Source organism: Pelmatolapia mariae, linkage group LG23, assembly GCF_036321145.2.
Source record: "Pelmatolapia mariae isolate MD_Pm_ZW linkage group LG23, Pm_UMD_F_2, whole genome shotgun sequence".
Lineage (NCBI taxonomy): Eukaryota > Metazoa > Chordata > Actinopteri > Cichliformes > Cichlidae > Pelmatolapia > Pelmatolapia mariae.
In genome coordinates, this window is record NC_086246.1 from 12,329,549 (window position 1) to 12,343,693 (window position 14,145).

At 40.9% G+C, this 14,145-nt stretch overlaps 1 protein-coding gene across 2 annotated transcripts in view; it reads right to left on the bottom strand.

Moving 5' to 3' along the window:
• mgat5 (alpha-1,6-mannosylglycoprotein 6-beta-N-acetylglucosaminyltransferase) overlaps window positions 1-14,145 on the bottom strand; it is a 105,302-nt gene that overhangs the window by 38,877 nt on the left and 52,280 nt on the right. For both annotated transcript variants that reach the window (XM_063465800.1, XM_063465799.1), the window contains exons 5-9: window positions 11,976-12,065; window positions 6,800-6,871; window positions 3,900-4,061; window positions 2,363-2,532; window positions 1,775-1,909 (exon numbers count right to left, since the gene is read on the bottom strand). In XM_063465800.1, coding sequence (XP_063321870.1) covers window positions 1,775-1,909; window positions 2,363-2,532; window positions 3,900-4,061; window positions 6,800-6,871; window positions 11,976-12,065 — 629 coding nt within the window. The remainder of the gene's footprint in view (window positions 1-1,774; window positions 1,910-2,362; window positions 2,533-3,899; window positions 4,062-6,799; window positions 6,872-11,975; window positions 12,066-14,145) is intronic.

The window sequence follows — 14,145 nt, forward strand, 5'->3', positions numbered from 1 at the left end:
GGCAGCCACAGTTGGCAGCAGTGGTGTCCAGATTTTTACATGAGGAAAGAGAAATGATATGAGAGCCCTCGATAGCTATACATGATATTTAACTGATAGCTATAACGAAGTAAATGATATGAAATGTTTCTAGCTGTTTAATGTGACCGATTTTATTTTCTCATTAATATTAAGCCCGCTGAGCCAACACACAAGCATGCTGTTTTATTTCTTACTTTGGGATGATTGTTAGAAATCATAATATAATATAAGCTAGCAAGCTAGCAACTTTTAAACTTCTGAAAGTAAATATTTAACTGTAATACATCAGACATTTTTCTCTAAGATTTCTAATCATGTTTGAAGTGGTCTTAACATTCACAATATATACATCTCTACTTATGAATAGGGATGGGTACCGATATTCGGTGCCATAATTGCACCGGTTCTGGCATAAACGGTAGTAACCAGACCGAAAAGCAGCGCACATTTCGCTGCTTTATTTCGGTGCTTTTTTTCCTGAGATGTCATACACTTTGGATTCTAGCCAATCATTTTACCTTTCCAAGGACAGTAAGCGGGCCCAGGTACGTACGTTCTTTTAGAGCAGATCTACAGATTAAAAATGGCCAAGGCGAAGCGGTCAAAAGCTTGCTGTACTTCACAGCAAAAGATGCAAACTCAGCAACCTGCAAGAAGTGCTTTAAGGTGATACTGTGCAAAGGAGGTAACACCTCGAATCTGATGAAACACCTGCCGACGCATAGCGTTTTTTTAAAAGCCGAGAAATTCACCGTGTTTGATAGCTTGCTGCAAGACCTCACACCGAGCACATCTACTGCAGGTGTGGTGCCTGTTATCGGACCTGGAGTTAGCAACATCCCCCAAGAACCCGAAGAGTAGAGTCCTGGCCCCTAGCCCTGCCAGTGTAGCAGAAATGATGACGGATGGTGATGGCAGCAGCAGCCGTTCTTCTCTGGGTGAGTAGCTTAATGTTGTTTGTGTGTAATTTACGTTGAGTAGGCTAACCACGTTATTAAATTAATGCACGTAAGGTGAACTAGCAAACACCGTCGTAGTTACATGCGGCTGTCTTCTTGTTTGATGGCAGATACTCCCTTCATGTTGTATCAACAGAAAAGGCTAACTTCATTATCATTTTGCAGAAAAAAAGAGACTGCTAAAAATAAAAACACAAGAGGTTTTTAGACAAAGTCTGTGTTCTCCATTCTTTAAGCACCGGCACCATTTCAAAAGTACCGGTTTGGCACCGGTATCGGATAAAACCTAAACGATACTCATCCCTACTTATGAATGATTTTTAGAAATCATAATATATTATTTAAGGACACAAGCTAGCAAGGTAGTAAGCTAGCAGCTTTTAAACTTGTAAACTAAATATTTTACTGTAATACATGTTTTTCTCCAAGATTTCTAGTCGTGTTTGAAATAGTCTTACCATTCACAACATATAACACACATGTATACTCTGGGATGATTTTTTTTTTACAAATTATAATGCATTACTAGAAAACACTACTTAGGAAGCTAGCAAGCTAGCAACTTCTAAACTTCTGGAGCTTAGCAAGTTAAGACATTTTAAAAGGAAATAATCTTCTTCCTTTTGGCACCTCCAAGGTTATCAATCTGCCTAGGTGTACGCCAAAAGGCAACCTCTAACTTGGAAGTGCCCAAAACTGCTGCAGTTCCTCTAATGTCCACTTGAGGTTGGTTAAAAGGCCCAACTTTACAGCAAGTTTAATGGCCTTCAAATGTAAAATACAAATATACTTACTGGTAGTGGACCCAGGAAGGCCCCAGAGTCTTCTTAAACTGGGTCAGACCCACGATGTCGATGTATATAAGCTCTACCACTTTATCGCCCTGGGTGGGGCAGCTGGATTTGTTTCCCATAACCTTTCGCATGATCCTGTAGAAAAAAGAAAAACTCTAATTCAGCAAATTGATCCACATGTCAAATTAGTCAGCAGGCAGCCACTGCATTTAATTTTACTAGACAGGCCACTGATCAAAGCCAAGCACGTATACAACAGAGAAAGGAATCTGTCAAACTCAGGATTAAGGATTGTGACTTGGCATGGAAATTTTGTCTTATCATCATCATCATCATCATCATTATAATAGAAAAGCACAAACAACTTTGTTTAGTCAGACTGCTGACAGTTCATAAGGTGAGCTACTACAGGAGTTTACACTTTGTAAATAAGATTAACACAAATGTTAAAGGTGTTGGTTTGACTATACAGAGAATTATACCCATATAGCTGCCTTTTACTCAATTATTTATGAACGATCATCCTCCACATGAGTGTTCTTAACATCAGTCCACCTTAATTAGACAGTTTAATAATAATAATCTTACTCTTTGAGCTCATTGAGGGAAGCAGAGATGCGAATGTTGTGGCCCAGCAGGTACAATGTGGTTATGAGGTCACTCCACTGGACCAGCTCCCCCAGTGGGCCCCCACTGAAAGCATTTTCTGCAATCTTGAAGCCGGACTCCTTGGTCAGCAGACCAAGATGGACCAGGATCTGACAGAGGAGAAAATAGGAAAATAAAAAGTAAGCGCAGGAACTAATGTAGCGCAGCTTTTCATTTAGAAGATGAGAATACTTGTTAATGTTTGTGAATGTGGGATAAAAGGGCGATCATACAGTTTATGAAAGACAGCAGTGACTGAGCCATTTCTTTCTTTCCTGTTTTTGACTGTTTTGAGCCACCGTAGCTCACAAGAAGAGTGGACAAATAAAAGACACGTTACTGGTTTCCTATCTAAAATAACTGGTTAGATTATTAAGAGTGCAAATGTTTACAGTGCTCATTATAATAAGAGGTTTTGCTGTAAAAGCAGTTCTAGTTTTTCCTATGCTGACAGGTGAGCAGTGTCACATGCTGAGAAAACACACACAACTTAAGTAAAACATGAACACACAGGATGGTTTTCAGCTGCCGAGCGGGAACATAGTGTTCCACAGTGGGAGCTGAAAGTAATAGAAGGCTTTGTTTGAAGTGACCAACACATTTTTCACTGCTGACAGCGTCCCACAAACACACTTGTGAAGGACTCACATGTACAGATGAATTCCTGAACAAATCAGAAGCTGAAATTATCACAAGAAACTGTTCTTTGTTTCATTAGAGACTGAACAGATTCAACAAAGTGGGTGGAAAAAAGCAACGGCCGGGTAAGATCATGAGATTTCTTGTTTCTTGTACTCTGAGTTTCACATGAAGGGGACGCTGCCTCACTTCAGCACCACGGTATCAAGGGAGCACGATGTGAATTATTCAGAAGGCCCAAGGGAAGTGTGCAGTTATTCAGAGCTGGGAGCAGCTTCTAGCTTGGGACACAATGGAATATCTGTGTCAGTCCTTTCCCAGCATCAGCTCTTCTCTGAGCAGAAGTGAGGCGGTCTACAAGTGTGTCAAAGTGTGTTTGGGTGTATATTGGTATTGGTATACATAAAGGTGGTGCATTCATTTCAACTGGCTGGTTGTAAGCTAAAAAAAAAAAAGCTGCATCCTGCTGAGTTTTAGGTAGATAAATATTAGCATTTCACTTATTCAGCTAGAATATTTTTCTGAAAAGCACCAGTCTTCCCTTTTAGCCGACTAAACTTGGGAGTTTCACTGCATACTTTGGTACTGTGTCTCCATCTTCTACATATAATACACAAACAGGACACTGAGCTCACAAAAGCTTTTCATCCATTATTCTGAACGCTGTCTAGAGGGCCTTTCCTGGCAGAGAGGAAGTGACACATTTATGTTGGAGCCTGCAGTTACTCTTTACAAAACAACTGTAGCGCAAAAAACGAGCAGCTTCTTTTCGTCCCTGAAAACAAAACCTGAGTGGACAAAAGCTCCAGCGAACTACATCATCATCTGTCATGCCCACCTTCTTCTTCCGTCGCTTGCCCAGGTTCTGCTTTGCAGCCAGCGAGCGGATGGCGCTGACCCACGGCTCGGCCATGCGTTTGATCCTCAGCATCATCCAGCGGAACTCCTCCCGTTGTGACATCATCCGGTAAAGCTCCTCGAAACTGGTCCGGATCTCCGCCTGCGTGGAAACGTGGACACAAGTGTGCTATTGTAAGTGCAAACAGCGACTGTAATCTGATAACGTGCGCGTGTAGGTCCACTGAAAACATGACCATCAAGTTACTTCTTTAAAATCTCTCATCAAGACAGTGATTATGTTCACTTTGTTATCTGCTTCACTTGTGTTTCTTCATGGCTGCTTTGTTCTCCTGCTGCAAGAAAATCCCAAAGCAATCTTTAAAATTTTATCTAATCTAATTCAGAATTTGCAATATTGCCTTCCAAGTTGCCAAAGGCTCGTTTTCTTGGAGTGAGCTCCACTAATACAAGATCCCCAGCTCAACCCCAGCACTGTGTAGCTACGATTAAAAGGTTTATCCAAACTGACTGAGTCTCGCATTGTATCTCCTTGGATCAGCAGATGGATTAAACGGATGGAGACAGAAAGGCGGAGCTGGTCTGCGGAATAGGGGGGTGGATGAATGACTGGTGAATCTGGGCTTTAATGTGCCCTATTTGTCCTATTCAAGGGATTCTTTTTTAATGATCTGAAAACAAAAATCTTATACAGTGAGTTATAAGTACATATAGTGAATTGAGAAATCACTATACTGTAGTTATGGTTACAGGAACATCAGGTGCTGAAACATTTGGAGCGCCAAGTGCTCCCTGTTACAAACAAATGTCTAAAGGGAGAAGAGGAAGAAGGCTTAACTGTGCAGGGTTTGATGATTCCCACAGAAGAGACATAAAAAGCACAAAGAAGGATCACTGCTACTTTTTTCTGGGGGCACAGATTTCAAGAGACGGGACATCGTCATCAACTAAATGTTTAATAAAAAGGTTGTGAAGCAAAGCGGCTCATGCTGTGAAACATCTATCTGCATGTTAGTAATCTTTGCCTCTGTTTTGAGACTGCTGTCAAGCTGAAGGATGGAAATGAACGTGAGGTCACAGACGGCCACAGAAAGGGAAATAGTGTAAACACATTCAAATATCACCCTGTCTCATCTGAATATGACGCTGAGCAGAGTAATGTGCTTTGTCACGTCTCCCTCCGCTCTCGTCTTTCTTTCCCTTTTCCCTCTTAACCCTCAACCAGTCACAGCAGATGGCTGCCCCTCCCTGAGCCTGGATCTGCAGGAGGTTTCTTCCTGTTAGAAGCCAGTTTTTCCTTCCCACTGTCGCCAAGTGCTGGTTTTCTCCAGAACGCTGTAGGGTCTTTCCCTTCCAGCATAAAGTGCCTTCAGGCGACTGTTGTTATAATTAGGTGTGATATAAACAAACCTGAATATAATTTTTAGGAAAAGAAGTGAAGCTGTGAGTGAGGCGGCGCTAGTGGGAGAAAGATAGAGTGCTAAGGAGAAACCACAGTGCCATTACTAACTGCTAAGGTGGCTGAAACAAGGTTGTAGCGAGGCATTAGCATCCCTCATCACGACAGGAAATCGCTTGCACGGACTGAAGCTATTAAAATCTGTGTCTGAATTAAAAACTCCAAAGCCTGTCAAATGGCATGTCCCTGCTACTGAGGGCTCAGTGCTGTTGATGCTTCCAGAGAGGGGGATGAAGAGCGCTTAATATCGATTCACCCAAAGCAGAGGAAAAGGCAGGGGGAGGGGGAAGATACAGTAGACTTTGTACAAGCCTGCAAGCAAGCTATGTAAGTGGGATTTGACTGAGCTACTGCATTGGCACAGATGCAAGATCATTATTTCAGATTTGACCCATGGTTCCGTCACTCCGGCTTTCGTCTTCTAGAGGCTAAACATACCTCGATAGCATAAGCTATCATAAGCTATCGAGGTATGTTTACAGTTCAGCTCAGCCCGTTTGCTCATTCGCTGGCTCGATTTTACTTTAATTGGTTGTAAAGGCAGCTTGAAAAGCAAACATTTTAAAATGTTAGCTATTGGTGGACAGTTTTTATTGTTATGACACTTACTTTCACCTGACTACCAGTTCATAGTATTTTAATGTATATTACTGTCTGCTCTGCGGCTAACGCTAAGCAACTGATATACAGTGCTGAAGAGAAAAAAAGCATTTGCTGCTTCCCGATTTCCTGTTTTTTGCATATGTATCACACTTATACATTTGACCACATGTCTGCATAATTTTACTAGACATTCATTTCAATAGAACCTGTCTGAAAAAATAAGGTCAGCTAAAAGCAACAGATCATCAGTATTGGTTCAGTAACTTGCCTGAGAGTACTTCGGCAACCATGCTGGAGCAGCCAGCGATCAAACTGCCAACGTTCTGTTTAACCGATGACCTGCTCTACCTCCTGAGATACAGCAACCCCTTATTTCTTAAAATGAAATATCCTATAAATGAAGCATAATGGAGTAGGCCTAAACATGTAAGGAAAATTAATGCTAATGATAAAACTGGCCATCACGCATACAAGCATCCATGAAATCCATTCAGTTAAATGGAACACAGCTATGGCATCTGTGTTGTAATGCGACACCCGAATAACCCCGGCATAACGGTGCCTAATAGATATAGGCCAACCAAGTAGATTTTTTTTAATAGTGAGCAACTGCAACTGGTTACTCTCACACAAGCCTATTTTTGTAACAACACGAGGGGTTAGTAGCGAGGGGAGACTATTATCTCTCCTGTCCGAGCAGTAGCTCGTGATGTGAGAGCCTCTGAAAGGTTCATCTCGAAGGGCAGCTGAAGTAGTTCAACGGTCCATTGTGTTTTCAGTTTACAGTTAACAGGAGATGTGTGCTGTTTTTCTCTCACCTGGCCTCTCTGGTCCATTTCTTCATTCAGGGTCTTGGCTCGCCAGGGCAGACGAGGACACCAGTTCTCCACCTACGGAAGAAGCCCAAAACACCTGTTCAGTTTACAGCTTTCTTTTTTTAACCTTTTATCAGACATCCACCGGAACCGTGAGACACACACACACGCACGCACGCACAGAAATGTCAACATACGCACTTTGAGTACATTAGCACAACTCTTCACTTTACTAGAGATGTAAATGGACCCTGCTGCTGTTCACTGTTGCTAAACTTGGAGTACTAAATGCCAAGAAGCAACTGCAGGAATCCTCTCAAGATCATATATATGTGATTATATAACACTTTTCTTCAGCTCTTTGCATTAGATAGCAACTCAAGACAATTTAAAATACTCCTCTTACTTAGAAAGCATTTAATGGATTGGCTGTACGTTTCCAGCAGCATTACTGCTTTACATTCTCGACATGACGGTTGTGCTACTGTTCCTCCATTTTTAGAGGTAGAAGCTTTGGCCTTCAAGCTCACCTTCTTCAGGAAATAAAATTCCACTGTACATTTAAGCTGTGGCCATTCCTGCCATTACAAAAGTAGTTTTCCTTAATTCTCCGTCTGCCTGTGTCACTTACTGTTTTCATCCAGCTTTTCACAGATTATACACCAGTGCCAAACTTTACTTCAACCATTTAAGCAAGCTTCCCCCTCGTCCCCACCAATTATTTATTTCATACATGAAACAAACTAATAACAAGAAGAAAAGCACTGGACCAAACAGAAACTGAAAAATGCAAGAAACTATTATTTTGTCTGACTTTCTGTTAGAAACCACACGCCTCACAAGGTTCAGAGTGCATTCACACCCATCCCATTCAAACAGCATGTCCTTCAACATAAACAAAGGGTTAAACAGCAGGTGGGTGTGGCTTCTGTGTTTACGCCAACAACTGTCTGAACATATGAAGCAGATACAACTGCTTCATATGCAGGTACGCTGGTGTGATCTGGGTGGTAAATTCCAGCTCGCAGATGAGTGGCTCCTGTTTGATGATATATATATGTTAACACCTCAGGGCAGGGATTTGGTCTTGTTCATCCAAAACAGCCACATCTTGCTGTACGCTGTGTTCGTGAGCCGCTGTTTACTTTTAATGATGTCTTCCTGTTTATTTTAGAAAGGGAGATATGTTCTAGTTTTTTGGTTTGGTACTTGATAATATGTGAGGGCCATTGAAGGTTTAAAAATATAAATAAAAATAATGAATTAAGGGGGAAAAAAGCAAGAAAAACCCCACAAATGTAAAAGACTAATGGCCAAACTCGTGAGGACAAAAAACAAGACTTTATAAGGAAAAAAATCTTAAACTTAAAAAGGAAAATCCCTGTTTTCCAAGAACAAATTCACAAGTTTATGAGAAAAGATTCTAAAATTTAGAATTTTGTTTTAATCATGTAGATTTACGACTTGTTGGATGACTGTTTTTGTGGGTGCGTGTGCGTCCCATATGACCCTTGTGGACCATTGATGTGTTTGTTGTTTTGGCCCACTTCAATCTACTTTTTAACTCCTCCAGCTTTGTAAATTTACTTTCATATAAACACAACATATATCAACATATCAAGGAGTTGTCCTTGCGGCTGTCTGGGGAAGAGGACTGGTTTTCGTGCTGTGTCTCTGCCCTCCATAGACGAGGGAAAAGTACCCAACTGTTACCGCTAGAGCAACACACGGGTCTGTAGGTAGGTGAAGGTGGGACACAGCCACACAGCTGAGGATTTGGCTGATGCTGAACAACTTCCACTCTGACTGCAGTCTCCATATTCCATCCTGTTCGTACGCCTGATTTAAATCACTTCTTCTTTCTCAGCGATTGCTTCTGCAGTTCCTTCCTCTTTTCTTCAACCGTTTGTACATACAGATGTTTATGGAGAAGTGAAGCTTAATTGTGCATTTTGCTTGTCTTGGCAAAATTTGGCTCTGTACAAGTTGCAAGTGTTTACTGTCAATCAGCAACACACCACCATTAGCTAAACCCTGACCTTCTCCCGCTGACATCCATCAGGATGCGCTGCCCCTTTGCAAGGTTAATGCAGCGCATGACACGTATGAATTATACATGGTAAAGGGTGTATGATCTGAGCTTGAATTTTTTTTTTCCTCTTAGCTAAGAAGAACTGTAAGACTAGAGGTGAAGAGTGAAGGATGTTAGCTTAGCAGAGAGTCTTTATAAATTCTGACAAATATTTCTGTTTGCTTCCTGCTTCCATGAATAGAAAGACGAGGTTTCTCTCAAACCTAATGGATTCCACTAATGTCCATCTCGCTTCTATTCCCATACCGACCAAGCCAGGCTTTCTGCCTTCTTTACCAGTCGACCGCTTTCAGCTCATATACAAAATTCATAAGAGGCTGCTGACCTCTCTGAATCTGAAATCCTACTTTTCCCAAAAATATCACGCCTCAAAACAAAACAAACATGGAAGAGCTCTCTAGTGGAAGCTCAATTTCCAACTTTAGAATTAGTTGATGAAACAAATTTAAGGCAAACTCGTCCGAGAGAAACGAAAGGCTCGCTGATCAAACGTAATCAGCTGCTGTGATCTGCGGAAGATCTTTGAAATGAGAAATCACAGCGGAAGTTTTACGTGAAGCAAAGCTGGGTTTTTTTTTAGTTTTTTTTTTGGGGTGGGGGGGGAATGGCGAATTTTATCCAGCATTTCATTAGTACAACTTTTGTATTCAGAATCAGATTAAATTTTTAATGCCAGACTTTAATTAGAATTAAGGAAAAGATTAGCTCTGTCGCCACAAAACGAGTACATGTCCGTGTTTGGGGCAAAGATAAATCATGCAAAAAATTGAAGGTCTGAAAGTGTCCCTTGAAGGAACTCGTCAATAATGAATAATCCCTCCACCGTGGCTTTTTCCCCCAATTTGCCGGGACTGAAGTGAATTCATTCTGAATCTCCCTTCATATGCTGCAAACTCATCCCTTGAAGGAGTGCCTCGCACATTACCACATCACCCCCCTCCCCACTCCCCAGCTTCCCACTGAATCATCTCCTCGTTCTCCCTCACCGTCCTCCTCAACACACTAATTTGCTCTCATGAAAAATGAAATCCCCCTTTTACCTCTCTACTTATTTTTAGCACTTCATTCTTTTGTGATCACTCTCAGTTTGGAGGAATGTTGTCAGGCCACTCTGGGTATGCAGTATCCATTTTTTACTGGTTGTCTGTGGTTTTTTGCAGCTCTTATCGCACTTATTGAGTCCAAAGAGAACAAACCCAAAGCACAAACCAAAAATATACCGCAGAAAGAGACCATGCAAGCAGCGGGAAAACAGATCAAGCAACTGCAGGCTTCTGAAAAGAATGTAAGACTCTTCATTCTTCGAATATACGCAAAAAACAAGAATGTTTCATCACAGCGTTCTTCTGCTTTTAAGGGAAACTGTTATGCGTTTCCTTATTTTACGCTGTTTCAAAGCTGGATGTTAAACCTGCAATGCCAAGCGAATCCTATTTGATACATGAGCTTTGAGACCTCTACATCATTGTGATTGACTGACTTTTTGAGACATATATACAATAATAGTAATAATACATATTATAATATTCAAATAAGACACAAGCACTTGCTACAGTGAGGAATACTTGTTGCACAAAAATGGTGAATGTAGCAAACATGAAACAAATTAAAACTAAAATTTTTGTTTTGCTTTATTTGTCAGTAACCACATCAGATATTTCATTTCAGGCTGTAAATAATGAAGCTGGCTCATCTACAAGGAGCCCCAGTGAGCCAAACGCTCAGAGTGTTTTAGAGACTGCTCTAAAACACTCTGTTTCAGGCAACTTTCTTTACTTTCAGCTCTGTATGATGTAACTCAGTTGCTCAAGCAGTTGCTTGCCCCACCCACCAAGTGTATTCAAGTGTTATTTTAAACATTTGAATAAGAGGCAGCCAACCAAATGAAGTTGCCTTAAGTGGATGAGAAGGGAGCAAAAACAGCTTCACTAAAAAAATAAAATAAAATAAAATAAAATAAAATAAAATAAAATAAAATAAAACAAAACAAAATAAATCTGCCCAGAATGCTAATTTAACTAGCATTTCAAATATAAATGCTATTTTAATTTCAGGTAATTTTGTTATACCAGCACAATATAAAATAAAACTTACTTGATTGGTTTACATTCAGTTTATAACAGGCACATTTTCCTTAATGATTAGGTATTTGAACAAATAAGCCTTTGATTTTATATATTTCAGTTACATTTTACAAAAAAATTATTGCTTCATGTTTACTGAGGTTGAAAAATCATTTTTAGTGCTGTTTCAGATGGGAAGAACTGGGGGGTTGTGCCATGAGCCAATGTAAACTAAATAAGGATTATTTTGATCTGTGAATCATGCCAAGCTATGCCGGTACAGTCCAATAATAAAAACAGAAGGCTGGAAATAGGTTCACGTATTTTTTAAAGACAGGAAAATGAGTAACTCATTTATCATTTTATATAGTTGGTAGAAAAGCACTGCATTTAAAGGAAAACTATTTTTATTTACCCAGGTAACAATCTCTTTTTAAAGAGTGACTGGGCGATGAGGAAGTGAAACAATTACGCGAAAAAATGAAACAGCCAGTGAATGATTACAGTATGCGGCTCATATGCAACTACTTCAACTTTTAAACTGACTTAAATTAACACAAGAAACCAGTTATAACAATTACACCATGTTTAGCAGTGTATTTAAAAACTGTTCTGCTCGGTGGACAAACATTTATAAAATAATATGTGGATGAAGGTGATTTCTACTCATTTCTGCTTTTAACATCTGAATGTAGGCAGATTAAAAGAAACCAGTAAAGGAGACAGATATATATAAAAGCCAACTAATGAGAAAACATGCAGACACACAGAGACGGACACTTAGCAGCATACAGAGAACAGTGGCGTATCTGAGGTCCAATGGTGTATCTGCCATCAATAAACGCAAAGCCTGTATATAAATGGTAAACAGTAACCAGCTTGTTAAGATGCTGGTCAGGCACTCATACACCACTGCTGCTTTTGCCATGTTGATTTTGTACCACATGAAAAGTAATCATGACGATGTAATACAATCAGTCTTTTTTATCTACATTTATTAACACAAAAAAGACAAAGGATTTACCTCGCTGAGGTAGATGAAGAAGGAGCAGGTGGATCCATCCACGCCGTAGTTGGCGTAGCAGGCGTCAGAGCGCCACATCTCCTTCATCCACTGAGAAAGAGGAGAAGACAAATGTGAGACGTGCATACTGACCCAACATAAACTTTAATGTCACACGTATATTGTAAGAGCCACAGACTGTATATAAAAGACCTCCACTGCTGAAACTATAGTGACCGTATCTGAATGAGAGGGTGATGTGTTTGAGAGCAGCCTTACTAACTTTGGTGCAACTTTCATGTGTGACTGAGTGGAAATCCGTCAATGTGAAAATGTCATTCTTCACTGAAATGGAAGAATGTAGAATGTCCTCAATAAAATGTGTGGAAAGCCGGGATTGATGGAGACTCTGGATGTGGACTGCGATGAGAAACTCTTCTTCTAATTTGATGTCCGGGGGGCAGATTTCTGTGACACTGGCATTTCTGTGGAAGTGGAAGGGCTGCTGAGCTGAGATGTGGACTGACAGCTATCCTGCTCGTAGGCTCCAATACGTCATGCATGCTGATTTGCAGTAACCTAAGGGAGCAGCGCACTGGCAAACAGGAAATCGACTATTCAAAGCGCTTCATAGTTGGGAGAACTGGCAGATGGGCTCTGAGTCGTTTGGAAGGCAAATGCATAGAGATTGCGTTACTTTAAACAATGACCAAAAAGAGTTCTGTGAGTAGGAGAAAATGTATTTTTCAGATGTTTTACTCATGTGAAATGCCAGTTTACTGAATTTTGATCCCTTTTCTGAAAGGAAAAAGGAGTTCATGTGCAGCACTCGTGTAGATGGTGTATGTGTAAGGAAAGCTTTGGCATTTCCTCAGGCCAAGTTGGAAATTCTAACAGTACAAGTGGAAGATTAGGATTGGCTGAGCAGATGGTGTGTATGATAGTCCCCCGTCAGCTTCAGGGACACAGACTCACCAACACACAGACAAAAAACAAAACGAGACAATGGACAAGCATATGTACAGCATGTGTTATGCGTTTTATTTGGGTGTAGGCAACTGTGTCTGCCAGTACCCGTCTGCCCCAGATTTAAACCTGGCTGTCATCTGCTCATCCGGCCTGCAGGTACTGTACAGCAGCGTCATGTGGGAGTTTTGGGAAGTATGCATTCACAACGGCAGTGATGTGTTAGATGTTTAAAAGTGAAGGCAGCAGTGTGCCATCACAGACTGAATTAACTAGATAGATAGAAAGCACTTTCTTATTCCCAGCTCCATCTCTTCAATCTCAGACTGTACTAGAGTAGCTCCGCATGAGTTCTGCTTCGAAATAATCCTTTTTTGCTTTATGATGGACCTTGGTCCAGCCCCCTCATTTCATCCACTGTTTAAAACAAGTCATTTAAACAAACTTTCTTCTGATTGGTTGCCACTTGCAAACAGGAGGTCTGAACAGCAGGTGGGTGGGGTAAATGTGCTCAGGTCGGACTGTGTGTCTGAGATGACCATATTAGGGATATCATCTCTTGGTGATGTCGTGAAGAGTGAACAAAAATAGTCAAACTGTGTGACGTCTGAGCCAAAAGACTTCACACACCTCACAGCTTACTCAGACGTTGTTGTGTTCCTAAAACCATTCATGAACCATCTTTGCTCTGCGGCAGGGACCATTATCCTCCTGAAAGATCAAGGATTACCGTTTCCATGATAGGGACTCTCTTCTATCAGAACCGCCGTTAGGTTTTTTTTTTTAGCAATTTGAGCTACAGTAGCTCGTCTGATTGATCCGACCAAACGGGCCAGCCTTTGGTCCATCAATGAGTCTTGGCCCCATGACCCTGTCAGTGGTTCACAACTTTTCCTTCCTTGGACCACTTTTGATAGATATTGACCATTTCTGACTGGGAACACCCCACAAAAGCTGCAGATTTTGAGACCTATTCGTCTACCCATCACAGTTTGGCTCCTTGTCAAACTGGCTCAAATCCTTACAGTTGCCCATTTTTTGTGCTTCTAACACTCCCTAATATGTCGCCCCCATGAACAGGTGCTATGATGAAGAGATAATCAGTTATTCATGTCACCTGTCAGTCATAATGTTATGCCCGGTATCTAAACACACTGTATATACGTCATATAAGATAACATATAAGTTATCTTGTGCAAAGGATTTAAGACAAAGATGAACTTCA